This window comes from Anabas testudineus, chromosome 4, assembly GCF_900324465.2.
Source record: "Anabas testudineus chromosome 4, fAnaTes1.2, whole genome shotgun sequence".
Taxonomy (NCBI): domain Eukaryota; kingdom Metazoa; phylum Chordata; class Actinopteri; order Anabantiformes; family Anabantidae; genus Anabas; species Anabas testudineus.
This window is the reverse complement of record NC_046613.1, coordinates 19,227,177-19,239,830: the sequence shown is the minus strand read 5'-3', so window position 1 is coordinate 19,239,830 and position 12,654 is coordinate 19,227,177. Positions and strand designations below refer to the sequence as shown.

Here is a 12,654-nt window from a genome sequence, read left to right as displayed (position 1 = left end):
TGCCTCCTGCAGTTTTATCCATGAGGGCTGCGATTCGGCACAGATGTGGTATCAAGGTAAACAAAACATACAAAACTGAAGCCCAGTGATTTTTCATAAAAAAGAATGAATGGCAGCCACCTGGACCTCATTCTCACCCGAAACTGCAGCTCAGATAATATCTCAGTCACTCCTCTATGCATTAGTTTACTTCTTCATTCAACTCACAGCATTTCCCCTAAAATTTACATACTCCCACTCCACTTGCAATTATTACTGACATTTCCTTCCGTTCTGTCACAACTGAAGAACTTGTCATTCCAGCCTAACAATTAACACTCAACAGTCTGCATGTTTTTCACGGTTAAATGAGGAATTTAAACTTCATGGATTGCTTTTTTGAAGACATTAAAATAAAACGTATGATGTACATTCCCAAAGCACAGTCGCTATAACACCGGAGTAAATTCATTTCTGAAGGGTTTTTCACTGGTCTCTGTTTATAAACTCAGGTTCTACAGGTGGCGTTCTGCAGCATTTTTAAGGGACATGTGCATGTTGTCAAAGTTTACACTCTTCCGTATACTGTATTTTGAAGGAAGTTATTTAGAAAATTCACACACATGAATGTCCTGCTATAGAAATACCTACAAATACTTTTGCTTTCATTTCACTCCCTGCTTAGATTTAAATTTAATACTCAAGATTCCTAGAAATCATACTGACCTTTCAGGTGCATTTCACCTTAACATTTGACTTGACAACTGACACCATTTTCATAATGTAATGCTTGTTAACACAAAAAAATAAAATAAAATAAAATAATACAGTGACCCACTGGTGTCAGTGCCAGATTTCAGTGGGTCGATTTAATTGACTTAACCCTGTCTTCTGGTGGAGCCATCATCAATGTGCAGCTGTTCACCAACAATTTTCCCATGGGGATTGATTTTCATAAATTTTTTATCTGTGTACTTCAAAGACAACTGTTTTCACAACCTGTCCAGTGCTGGTAGGTTTTTCCCTGTAAAACAACGTTATGCCACTGTAAGGAGTTTGTTACTTCAATAATACAAAGCCAGCATACAGCCAGGACTTAATATGTGGCTGGATAGTGTAATGATAAGATCACCCTTACTCTTACCCTGCAGAACAGAAGAAATGATCAATGAATGAATGAATGAATGAATGAATGAATGAATGAATCAATGAATCAATCAATCAATCAATCAATCAATCAATCAATCAATCAATCAATCAATAGCTAAGGCTTCCAGTAGAAACTGGCCCTCCTTGCTAAACGTAAAGCCTGAATCACCATCCAGTGCATCCAGAAAGTATTTACAGTGCTTAACTTTATTATTGTTGTTACAGCCTTATTTCAAAATTGATTTAATTCATTGTTTCCTCAAAATATTACAAAAATACCCCATTATGTTAAAGTAAAACAAGTTTGTTTAATATTTTATTATTATTAAACATAAAAAATGAAAAAGCTCACATGTACATATGCATTTACAATCTTTGCTCAAAACTTTGTTGAAGCACCGTTAGTACAAACTACAGCCTCAAGTCCTTTTTAATAAGATGATGCTACAAGCTTGGCACAACTATTTTTGGGTAGTTTATCCTATTATTCTTCACAGTATCTCTCAAGCTCCATCAGGTTGGATGGAGATCATCAGGTGCTGAGGATACCTGGTTTCATCCAGACATCTCCGCCCTTTCAGAGTGACCAGCGGGTTCTTGGTCACCTCCCTGACTAAAGGCCTTCTCTCTCTATCGCTCAGTTTGGTTGGGTGGCCCGATCTAGTAGACACATATTAAGGATCATCAGTGGACACAGGATGATACTGTGAATACTGTCCATTAGTTGATGACGGCACAGCCTGATAACAGCTACAGGTCCTATCAGGTTTTATTATTAGTTCCTCGTGCTTAAACAATGATGATACATTCCAAGGGACATTTGTTAAAGTACCAGGATAATTAATTCTTGAAGAACTGTTCGTGTTTTTCACTGCACTGGTCTCTGTGTGTCTAAATTCAGGTTCTGCAGCATTGCTTGCTGTTACGGGTGTTACCGAACTCCTGTATAAAATCCCTCCTCTCAGAATAGACAATTTCACAGAGAGAGACAAGAGACGACAAGACTCCCATCATATTCAGGTATGATCTTAAAGTTACTAGTTCAAATTATAGATTCTAAACATTTACAAAATTCAAAAAAGTGGACTTACTTAAAGCAAAATTACTAATTGACACTTATTGTATATTACATAGCTTCACAGCTTGTTTTCAGTTTTTAACCGTACAGCAACAGAGGGATTGACTGTTCTCAAAGTTCTGTTAAATTGTTTTGATTGTATACTGAATAATGTTACAGGTCTAAGACAGTTTAACTCTATAACTACAAGATAAATGTATTGTAAGTGCTCTTGACATTTTTTATTAAAACATTAAAAAATCAAATTAAATCCCATGCAGGCATCATGTGTTGCAAATTTATATAAAATCTACACATTATGTTTTATACATTTTACTTTTAATATTATAATTTCAGAAATATTCAGTAGTTTTACTGAAGACACACTGCCCATCATAAAAACAAAACACTTTAGTTTGACAAATAGGTAATTACTGCATGGATGATTATGTTTCAGCTGCCATCAAGTTATTTAACCCTAATTGATGCAGTAAGTAGCTTCTCATTTTTTAAACACCCATATCTGAAGACACTGATCCTGTGGTCGTTCATCTGTTTCAGAAGGGTCAGATCAGATTTACCCTGTTCCAGAGTGATGGGTGCATCAGGGTAAGAAGAGATGCACCCATCATGCCTAGTGCCAATGCCCGTGGGGGCAGTGCTATTAACATACCTGAATATACTGAATGACCAGGTTATTCTAATGACAATGTCAGGATTCATCAGGCTCAAATTGTAGAAAAGAATTGTAAAAGTAGTTCAGGGAACATGACACATCATTTTCACACATGGATTGGCCACCACAGAGTCTAGACCTTAACCCCAGTGAGAATCTTTGGGATGTGCTGGAGGACACTTTTTGGTCTGACTCTCCCATCATCAATATTAATGCAGCTCTGGGAATAAATGTAACATTGCAGAAGCTTATTGAAACAATGTCCCTGTGAACATGTGCTGTAATCAAAGCTATAGGTGGTGGTGGAGTGTTTGACTTTTTAGACGAGCAGTGTATTTGTTCTATATTATCATATATTAACATTAACACGAGGTGGTCAGCAGGTGTCAGCCTGGGAAACATTTAATGCTGGCTATGACTGACAGGTGTCGTCTGAAAAAACAGAAACACCACAATATTTTCCTCTGTAACAAAAATCCATTGACACCAGTGGATAAACTAGAATGGTCATACTAGTCACTGTGTGTACTCATTTCGTTTCTCTTTGTCAACAGATTCAGGTTTTGCAGCATTATTAAGTGAGTAGATGGAAAAACCATTTTCCACATTTCCTTCTTCTGTCATATTTAATTATTAGATAATTATAACTGATGGATTCATGTGTAGACATTACGTTTTATGAGAAGCTGTAACTTGTTTTTACTATAAATAAATCTACTGATTATTTTTACAATTGATCTACAAAACAACTGATGTAAGTCAAGTTGTCACTGGTTCAAATATTGTGTGGAATTAAGAAGGAAGACATACTGTACAATATAAGGTTCTCATGAAAAACTTCATGTTTCATAAGTAACATAAAAATATTTTTTGAACATAGGTTTGTGATTTCTGTGCAGTAACAAGTGTGTTGTTCACTGTCTGTATCTAAAGCTCAACATCCAATGGCAAGTGGCAAGTGGAGCAGTGGTCTCTGTGACTGCTGTAAGAGCGCGAGTACCTGTAAGAGTCCATATCACAAATTTAACCAATGTGTTTTATTTGGTATTTTAATTTGCAGAGCCTTTTCTAGTCATACTGAATCGCTTGAGATAGATTGAACCTCTCTGTTGTGTGATTTTTAGGTTGCTATGGTTTCTGGTGCTGCCCTTGTCTTGCGTGCACAGTTGCAGCACAATTTGGAGAGAACCGCTGTCTCCCACTATGCGACCTACTGAGCCCTGCTGCATTTGCAGCTTGTGGGATACCTCTGTGTGCTCCTCCTGCAGGGCTGTCTATGAGGGTCGCCATGCGAAACAAATACGGCATCAAGGTATGGCATGCACATATAAAAAATTACACATTTCACATGTGTATTTATAGATTCACATATATTTTTTTTGGTTCTCCTCAGGGTTCTGTCTGTAATGACATTGCAACTTCCTGTTTCTGTGGGTGTTGCTCCTGGTGTCAGATGCACCGTGAGTTAAAACATCGCAAAAAACATCCAAACGTCGTCAAAGTTGCCAACACCCAGCCTGCGCCAGTGATGATGCAGCCTGCGATGCAACAACAAGTTGTTGTCGTGCGTTAATTCGCTCAGTTTCATCTCAACAAAGAAATTTATAATAGTTTAACTGACTTTGCTGCTTGTTGTGTCCTTCAAAATATATTCTATATATCTTTATACTAATCTATGGAGCCCCACATACACATAGCCCAACATACAGGAACTAACATAACTTTCTTATATCTATTATTAGTTCAATTTTATATTCAAACAAAGCATTTGTAAAAACATATGTATGTTTTATAGTTAGTTTCGCTGATATAAGGTGTTGTACAGTGCACCAAGCTCTTTTGCACAGTAGACATGCATTTATTTGCCATGGTTCCATGGTTATTCAGGAACAAATCAGTCTTTTCAGGTTGAAAACAGAAGCTTGTGTATTAATGGTTTTTACAAAGTTTTTACAATCCTTGAATTTTCTTTCCTGTTAAAAACTGTTTGCAGAACGATGAGCCATTGACCAAAACGATGAAGCTGGGACTTCCTGCTTTGACAAAAAACCTGTTAAAAGAAAACAAAAACATGTGAAACAGCTTTTTTTTTTTTTTACATGATGAAGTTAACTGATAAAAACATCTAGTTGTGCATTTCACAACCGTACTCTATAATACAACAACAACTTATACATCATTACTTTTTTTTTTTATACAACAGCGTCCTGCCAGAAGCATATCATCAAATTAAATATGTCAGTAAACTAATGACGTTTTTAATTTCTTGCCTGTTTAAAGAGTTCCCAAACTCCGGATGAAAGCAGGAAAACATGTAGTTTACATGTTTCTCATGAGATTATTATGTAATTTTTGAATGGCTGCTGAAACCTAAAATAATAATATAATAACATAATAATAATTCAGCAAAACAAATTAAGCACATAAGCACTGACATTACTTAAAATTGCTACTTATTGTATGCCTCATAAGACATAAAAAAGAAGAAGCCTTAGAAGCTATTGGACACTTGCCGGCTAATCAAAACGAACAATCGGCAGAGGTCATCGCTTAAATCAAAATAAAAATCACACTTAATCTTAGTGGATGTACCTTTTATGCTGCAAAACTTGCAAAAGTGACATTTCTAGATTCACTTGGTAAAGCACCTCCTTCTCTTCATCTTCAAAGTACAGCTAGAAGGTATAAAAAGTCAAATGTGATTATTTAGGATTAAAAATGTAACATTGTCATTTCATTTATTGATATAACTCCCTTTAACATTTACTTTTTACTATAACAAAAATAAAATATAGTACTGTAATATATATATATATACACACACATACATATATACATATACATATATACACACACACATTATAATATCATATAATCTTCACCAGATAGAACAAAACACAAACCTGCATATTCTGTGGGATGTATTTTTTGTCTGTGTCCCAAGGTGGAAGTTCTTCTCCAAACATAACGGTGAGGTGATCTATGAAACTGAGAAACAAAACCATGACTGTGAAGCAGAAATTCACAAACAGAAACCACAGTAAGGATCAGGATCAGCTTACCAGTTGCTCTCACAGAAGGCTGAGATGAAATCACTTTGCTGGTGTTCAGGATAAAGGAAGAGCACAGGCCAGTGCAGAGAGCCCTGCTGGTCCAGGAAGACCTGAGCCCCCGTGGCCTCTTGAGAGCTAAGGCCGTGCAGGCTCAGCTGTGCTATCGCTGCTGAGGAGCCTTCATCTTCATCCTCACTGTCTGAGCCGTGCTGACGAGGCTTCGTAGACTGGAGGAGCTTGATGCCTCGATCCTGAAGGAAATGCACAGTACACCATGTTACCATACACTTATTACAGTAAGGAAATACTGATTTACAATAACACTGATTCAGGTAGAATAGTGATTTTCAAACTGAAATTCACAATAGAACTTTCACAGGTTAGATGCTTATCTGACCAAGAGCCAGTTGAATTATCCTCTTAGTTTTAAAAAAGGATTCTTACCTTTATAGCAGCCAGAAGAGCTTCGTTCTCACCATGCAACTTCTTTTCTTTGGCCTTGGCTTTTCTAGCGTCTCTCTCTGTGGCTCTCTAAAGAAAATAATCATGGCTTAATGTTTGACTAGAATTAGTTTCACCAAAATACAGACAAATACCACCAATGCACTCAGGCCATTATACCTTGTGCTTATCTGCAGTAGCTCTCAGCTCCTGCAGCTTCTTCTCTGTAGGGTGGGCCTTGAGACCCTCGTCACACCACTTGACTGCCTCCGAAAAGATACGCAGTTCTATACAACACTGAGCTCCTGCAGAAACATGTACAAGGTATTAGTCTGGTGCATGTGGATGAATGTATGTTCATAACCACATACTTAAACATTATCTGATAAAAAATTAAAAAGAAATCACCTTAATGATAATATGCAACGATTATTTTACTATTCATTTTAGTATCACTAGCCGCGTATCATCATTTAACATTGACCAACTCTGTTACACACCTCTGATCAAGGCTTTAAGGTGGTCTGGTTTGATCTTCTTTGCTGATGCAGCATCATTCAGTGCAGATCGCATGTTACCTGTGTGACATGTGTGAGTGAATTCACCAATTCCACCATCACTTAACAGGACTAGAAACACACTAATGTCGTATAATAAGTTAGAAATAAGAAAGAAATCACTGTAAATCTATCAAATTAACACCGGAGAAGTGTTTACCCAGATAAAAGTGTGCTGCAGCTCTGTTGGTGAGAAGAACAACGTTGAGGTCCTGGTCTCTGCATTTCTTTTTCAAACCTGCTGTATATGAAAGTATGGCCTTCTGGTAGTTCTTCTCTTTGAAAAAGGCATTTCCCTCATCTTTCAGGCTTCGTGCTTGCTCTGAAAAGGAACAAGGTTCATTGAAAACATCATTAAACAACATGTTCTTCAGCTGATTCAGGGACTAAAGCTGTGGTCCACGTACCCTCCGGAGGCCTGTCTTCATCATGGATAATGGCCTGGAGACAAGCCAGTTCTGGGTATTTTTTAGGGTCAATCTCTTCAGGGGCTGTTTTCATGAACATTGGTACTTTATTAAACTCCTGGATGAAGTAAAAAACAAAAGAGTCACTGAAGTGGACACAACATTGACCTCCGTAACATCAGGTACGTTAGCTTGCTAGCTAACAACAAGAAAATCTCAGTGAACAGCTCTGTTAGGTAGAAATATCTCTCTGCTTGATGTTGAAAGCTGCATGTTATTAATACCTCCTCCCAACGATCTTCAGAAAAGGCATTTTTGTATCTCTCAGTCTTGAATTTATCCATGAACTCGTCCATGCCATCGTCGCTGTCAATTTGCTCCGTTGAAGACGCCATTTTCGATCAAAATGTATTTTTCAACCACCGATTTTTTATTTAACAATCTTACAGAAATATATTATATCATGGGATTATTGACACCAGCCTATTGGTTTTACTACAGTTAATCTGAATCTACAAGTTGCCGAGCTCCTTGTTTACACATGTGCGTCGGCAGTGCAACGTTAATAAAGGTCCGTGTGGAAACAGATGAGTGATGCGTTCACTTCCCTCTGAACGATACGTGATTAAAATGAACAAATTGAAAAATTAAATCAATACTTTTATCCAGAAACTACAACTACTGAAGTACTGGAACCTTTCCTTCATATCTTAACACTTCTACCAGTGATGAGGAGGAAGTGGTGAAAAGTAAGACAAGACAACTGTGCTTTATTCTTATTTTTAAGGCAAAGTATTATAATAAAAATTATTATTTAAGATCTGCAGATTAAGGTTTTACACCCAGCGTATATGTGAATAAATGTGATGCATAGATTGAAGAACTCTAAATAATGTGTGGAAATTCAGTATTCTAACAGCACCAGTGTTTTTCACTTTTGTCATGACAATCATAAAATAAACTGCAGAACCAACCAGAAACTTCCAGTTTTTTTAATGACATAAGACAAATTATTAAAGGTTCTTTTTCCATTCACCTCATTTAATGTATCATAAGCTTGTTGTACAACATACACAAAGACATTTCCTCCCACATTCAGTTGTTCTTCACACAGTTTCGACTTTTCCCAGTAGATCTAACAGTCCATCTTTATTAAGAAACACTGTCTCTCCCGTCTGCTGACAGATCACCTCAAACCTGGGTATCTCCTCTAAAGCGCTCTGCCCTACAACAATAACATACGGGTAGCCCAGTATGCTGGCGTCCTTCAGCCTCTTTCCAATCGTCATCTGTGCGCGATCATCGAGAACAACCTCACCTCTCAACTGAGGCAAAGTCTCTCCCAAAGTGTGAACAAGGTCCTCAGCTATGACTGTCGCCTCGTCCACCTTGCTGCCCTTCTTAGGAGATAAAATACAAACCTGGTAAGGGGCGAGAAGCCCGGGCCAGCGAATCCCCTCCTCTGTTGACATTACCTCAATGGCTGCAGCGAGAATACGTGTTACTCCAAGACCGTAGCAGCCCATTTCAGCAATGCTAGGCTTGTTTTGAGCACTGCTGAAGGTGGCACTGAATACATGAGAGTACTTCTTCCCCAGGTAAAAGGTGTGTCCTACCTCAATACCCTTTGACTCTACCAGTGTGCCTGTTTCACACTGAGGGCAGTCGTTTCTGTCTGATGCTATGGTCTCTACATTAGCAGAGAAGGAGCAGTTCTCACATATCAGAAGCCTGTCCTCACCGATGTCTGCGGGAAGCTGGAACTCATGGGAAAGTTTACCGCCAATGTTTCCTGTGTCTGCCTGCACTTGAACGCAATGCAGGCCGAGCCGGGTGAACAGCCGAGTGTAAGCTTGGCACACAGATTCGTAGGTCTGGTAAGCGGCTTCTTCACTGACATCAAACGAGTACATGTCTTTCATGTAGAACTCTCTCCCGCGAAGAAGACCAAACTTTGGCTTCGGTTCATCTCTGAATTTCCTTGTGATCTGTTGTATACAAAATAATGTGAATATGTAAAACTGCAGCTTATTACAAGTAAATACATGTGTTACAACTGGATAGATCGTACCTGATAAAGAAGCAGAGGGAGCTGTCTGTAGGAGAGATTCACCTGGTGAGCAACAAGAGTCGTCACCGCCTCCTCATGTGTGGGACCTAAGCAGTAGTCAACTCCATGGCGGTCTTTCAGACGGAACAGCTCCTTTCCCATTAAATCCCAGCGCTCACTAGTTTTCCAGAGAACAGCTGAGCACAAACTGGGCATGTCCAGCTTCTGTCCCCCAATGCCCTGCATCTCCTGATCAATCACTCTCACCTAACGATCACAGAGCAAAGCAGCAACTGAATCAGAATCATCAAGATTATTAGCCCCCCTTATGTTATACATTACAAGAGGCCATAGATAGTTGCTTTGTTTCAGGTTACAGCCAAAAAGCTTCGTAACCTTGGCTCTAATTTAAGCTTATGGATAACTACAATAGTTTGTGAATAAGACTGTTATAAATGTTTTAATTAAGGGTTATTTTGGATCTAGGTGGGGGTTGTATGATACTGGACTGTATAGATTACAATATAATTTGTCTTTGAATCACTTTGTTTTCTCTTTCTAATATTTTTTATGTTGTAAAGTCATATTCTCGTGTCAGAAGAATTTTTATTTTTGTGAACCTGGCACAACCAGATGTTACTTACTTTTATTTTTCCAATTACAAAATAAGAAGTCATCTCACCAGCTTCTCCATGGAGCGGACAGCGGTAGGAAGGTAGTAGTAGCACCCTGGATTGGATGGGTGAATGAGGCCGGCCTGTTGCATGAGCCTCTGGCTTTTGCAAGTCATTTCTCCTTGCAGCCGGGTGTCCTGGCCCACATCACGCAAGTTTGACGGCTGGTAGAGTCGGGAAACCAAGAGTGTGGGTCTGATATGTCTGGAGTGGCTGGAGACAGGAGCGGTGACGTGCTCGGCACAGCCTGAATGGCTCCTCCTGGGAAGTAATGAGGCTCTGTGGAGATGCTGGAAAACTCTCAACCAAACCCAAGGCTTTACAGGCTCCATGGTAGATCAAGATGTCCCCTATTTCAGAGAATATATATGACAAATGAGTTTGAGCTGAAACAATGACTCATGTAACAGAGATTTATTGGAAATCATGCATCAGTCACTACAGACTATAGTAGTCTCTGTGTCTGAGGACACTTGCTAGTCTGTCGCCAAAAAGTAAGTGAACAAGCAGAAAAACCCACTAGTTGTGATCAACTTCAAGCACTGAAAAGGCGAGAATCAATCACATGTGATGATATTCAGCTCACAGTAATAAAGAAAAGACTGTAAATACAGACTCTTTGCATTAAACTGATTTGCCAATAAAAGTCATTGAAGCTTACTTTTAGATTTCAGAGAGAAATATCTTGACAGCACGCCGAAATCATCATAGTTTATTGGGTATTTTAACAGACAAAGTGTATAATCTGCAGCAAGTGTTATGTGTGTGACATTAAATAATAATAATCAGCTACACTAGAACAGAACAGGTGAAGTCAAGGCTGTAGCAACAAGGAAATCTCCTAATCTATTAGATGGTTTGTTTAGGCCGTAGATGCACTAAACTAACAGATTAATGAATAAGCGTGCGATGTGTAATAATGTAGAATAGATTTCACTGACAGGTGACAGCTTAGCTAGCTGAGTTAGCTTAGCTAGCTGAGTTAGCTTAGCTAGCTGAGTTAGCTTAGCTAGCTGAGTTAGCTTCCTCGGTTTGCACACAACAACAAGAACATGCGTAGCAGTGATAAACAACTCACCGTCGGATCGACAGCTACATTCCCTCTGTTCCGACTAGATTATGTAAATAAATAAGCAAAGAGTGGGATTTTTACTAAATTGACAAACTGCTCAAGGTCCCTACAACATGCTGCCTTTCCTCATTAGCTCCACAACTACAAGCTCGTCGCCCCCTGCAGGCTCGGAGGAGGAAGTGCACATTTCTCTTTTTAGAGGTTTAAAGGAAATTGTTTCTTCAAATATTCCCCAACTATGAGCACCACCAAGTTATTAAAATGTCAGCAATACTTCACTGATGTTTATTGTTGATTTAGGAATCAGTTATGAGACAATAGTCACAGACAGGACAGGTTATTCATGATCATTTTCTAGTCTATATGTATTTGTGTGTCTGCCTTTAGTCCCCCACCCCCCATCAGTTTGTTTTCCATCTGTTTTTGGTCACTCTGAGTCTGTTTATACATATATTTAGTTGTGATGTGTCTATTTTTTTTTATGTTGTGTATTAATGAATCATGTTAAAATAATGTTTAGTTAACAGATCATGTGATAGAAGTGAGGTCTGAGGAGTCAGGAGCGTCACTGTGGCATCTCTGTGTGGGAGCCAACATGGAGGCAGAGGAAAAGCATACAGCTCCTGTTTGGGTGAATTGAGTGAGTGAAATGGACACATATTGAGAAGCTTTCAAATGAATAAAAGATATATTTTTTATTATGTCTCCTAAAGAGAGACACAGGAAGAGATAAAAACAAACTTAAAAACATCTCTATTATTTACTATTTAATTGGACCACTGTAGCTGTAACAGCTATAATTGTCTCCTGACCTCTGGTGTTTTGTACTGGATAAGATTGGTGCAGGTTTAGAACCATTTTCAGCTTTTTATAGGTGTGTACCATTTGGCGAATTAAAGATTTCCACAGCAAAACTGTTTGCTGTTTGAACTGCGTGCTGGTGGGGAAGCATTTTGGTTAATAAAGATGTTCGTACTGGCCTCAGCTTGTTACTGTCAGTAAGAAAGAGCTGAACTTGAAAGTTCAGTTGCTAAAAGTGTTTTGCACTTGTCACATTTTTTCGTTATCAGCTAGTGAAATAAAGCTCAGTGTAAAACTCTTTCTGCTGATTTCCTTCACTCCGATGTCACACTATATTATATCAAAGCAATTTTTTATCACATGAAATTTTTCCTCGTTCTGTAAATTCTGGATTTAGACTTTATTGAACTGAAAACAGGATGTGTCTAGATGCAAGGAAGGGGAAATGGATGAAAGCTCAATGGCTCAAAAACACATTTAATGAGTCATTTGGTTTTGGTACTCACGTGCTACGTACTAATTTCACATCAGCACTAACGTTTAATACAGTATGATAGGTTTGGAACCTGTCACTCCAGAGGTCTGCTTTTGTATTTAAATGATTGTTTGGAAACTATTCTTCACTTTAGATATGTTGTGTTTCAAGGCTTGGTTGTGTTTCTTTGCCGTGTCCTTGCAGGTTCTCAGTGTCCACCTGACTGTCACATGTGAAGGTAATACTCTAAAAGATAAACCAGA

The 12,654-nt window shown here is 38.5% G+C and overlaps 3 protein-coding genes across 4 annotated transcripts; 1 reads left to right on the top strand and 2 right to left on the bottom strand.

The window, feature by feature from the left end:
* The first annotated feature begins 2,088 nt into the window (after nt 1-2,088).
* On the top strand, nt 2,089-4,616 carry LOC113152541 (cornifelin homolog). Its single transcript, XM_026345847.1, has 5 exons — nt 2,089-2,148; nt 3,416-3,439; nt 3,795-3,863; nt 3,986-4,173; nt 4,255-4,616. Exons 3-5 carry the CDS (start codon nt 3,806-3,808, stop codon nt 4,432-4,434), a joined length of 426 nt encoding a protein of 141 aa, XP_026201632.1. The 5' UTR covers nt 2,089-2,148; nt 3,416-3,439; nt 3,795-3,805; the 3' UTR covers nt 4,435-4,616.
* Nucleotides 4,617-4,627: 11 nt separating this feature from the next.
* Nucleotides 4,628-7,880, bottom strand: LOC113152540 (tetratricopeptide repeat protein 4-like). 2 transcript variants are annotated; one of them, XM_026345845.1, is made up of 10 exons: nt 7,604-7,880; nt 7,320-7,437; nt 7,073-7,234; nt 6,856-6,933; nt 6,536-6,660; nt 6,359-6,445; nt 5,924-6,165; nt 5,765-5,849; nt 5,454-5,536; nt 4,628-4,911 (listed from the first exon to the last, which is right to left on the bottom strand). In XM_026345845.1, exons 1-10 carry the CDS (start codon nt 7,712-7,714, stop codon nt 4,812-4,814), a joined length of 1,191 nt encoding a protein of 396 aa, XP_026201630.1. In that variant the 5' UTR covers nt 7,715-7,880; the 3' UTR covers nt 4,628-4,811. The 2 variants fall into 2 exon arrangements, with proteins under 2 accessions (XP_026201630.1, XP_026201631.1); XM_026345846.1 differs by having other exon boundaries at nt 4,814-5,231.
* Nucleotides 7,881-8,296: 416 nt separating this feature from the next.
* On the bottom strand, nt 8,297-11,261 carry LOC113152539 (probable proline--tRNA ligase, mitochondrial). Its single transcript, XM_026345844.1, has 4 exons — nt 11,122-11,261; nt 10,052-10,393; nt 9,391-9,636; nt 8,297-9,307 (listed from the first exon to the last, which is right to left on the bottom strand). Exons 2-4 carry the CDS (start codon nt 10,373-10,375, stop codon nt 8,426-8,428), a joined length of 1,452 nt encoding a protein of 483 aa, XP_026201629.1. The 5' UTR covers nt 10,376-10,393; nt 11,122-11,261; the 3' UTR covers nt 8,297-8,425.
* Nucleotides 11,262-12,654: the final 1,393 nt, after the last annotated feature.

Coding starts and splice junctions, on each gene's coding strand:
- LOC113152540 (XM_026345845.1), bottom strand. CDS start 7,714: ATGGCGTCTTCAACGGAGCAAATTGACAGCGACGATGGCATGGACGAG. Junction 7,235..7,319: donor TGAAGACAGGCCTCCGGAGG/GTACGTGGACCA, acceptor GTTCCTTTTCAG/AGCAAGCACGAAGCCTGAAA. Junction 6,446..6,535: donor CTACTGCAGATAAGCACAAG/GTATAATGGCCT, acceptor TATTTTCTTTAG/AGAGCCACAGAGAGAGACGC.
- LOC113152539 (XM_026345844.1), bottom strand. CDS start 10,375: ATGGAGCCTGTAAAGCCTTGGGTTTGGTTGAGAGTTTTCCAGCATCTC. Junction 9,637..10,051: donor TCCGCTCCATGGAGAAGCTG/GTGAGATGACTT, acceptor TGTGATCGTTAG/GTGAGAGTGATTGATCAGGA. Junction 9,308..9,390: donor TCCCTCTGCTTCTTTATCAG/GTACGATCTATC, acceptor TGTATACAACAG/ATCACAAGGAAATTCAGAGA.
- LOC113152541 (XM_026345847.1), top strand. CDS start 3,806: ATGGCAAGTGGCAAGTGGAGCAGTGGTCTCTGTGACTGCTGTAAGAGC. Junction 3,864..3,985: donor CTGTAAGAGCGCGAGTACCT/GTAAGAGTCCAT, acceptor TGTGATTTTTAG/GTTGCTATGGTTTCTGGTGC. Junction 4,174..4,254: donor GAAACAAATACGGCATCAAG/GTATGGCATGCA, acceptor GGTTCTCCTCAG/GGTTCTGTCTGTAATGACAT.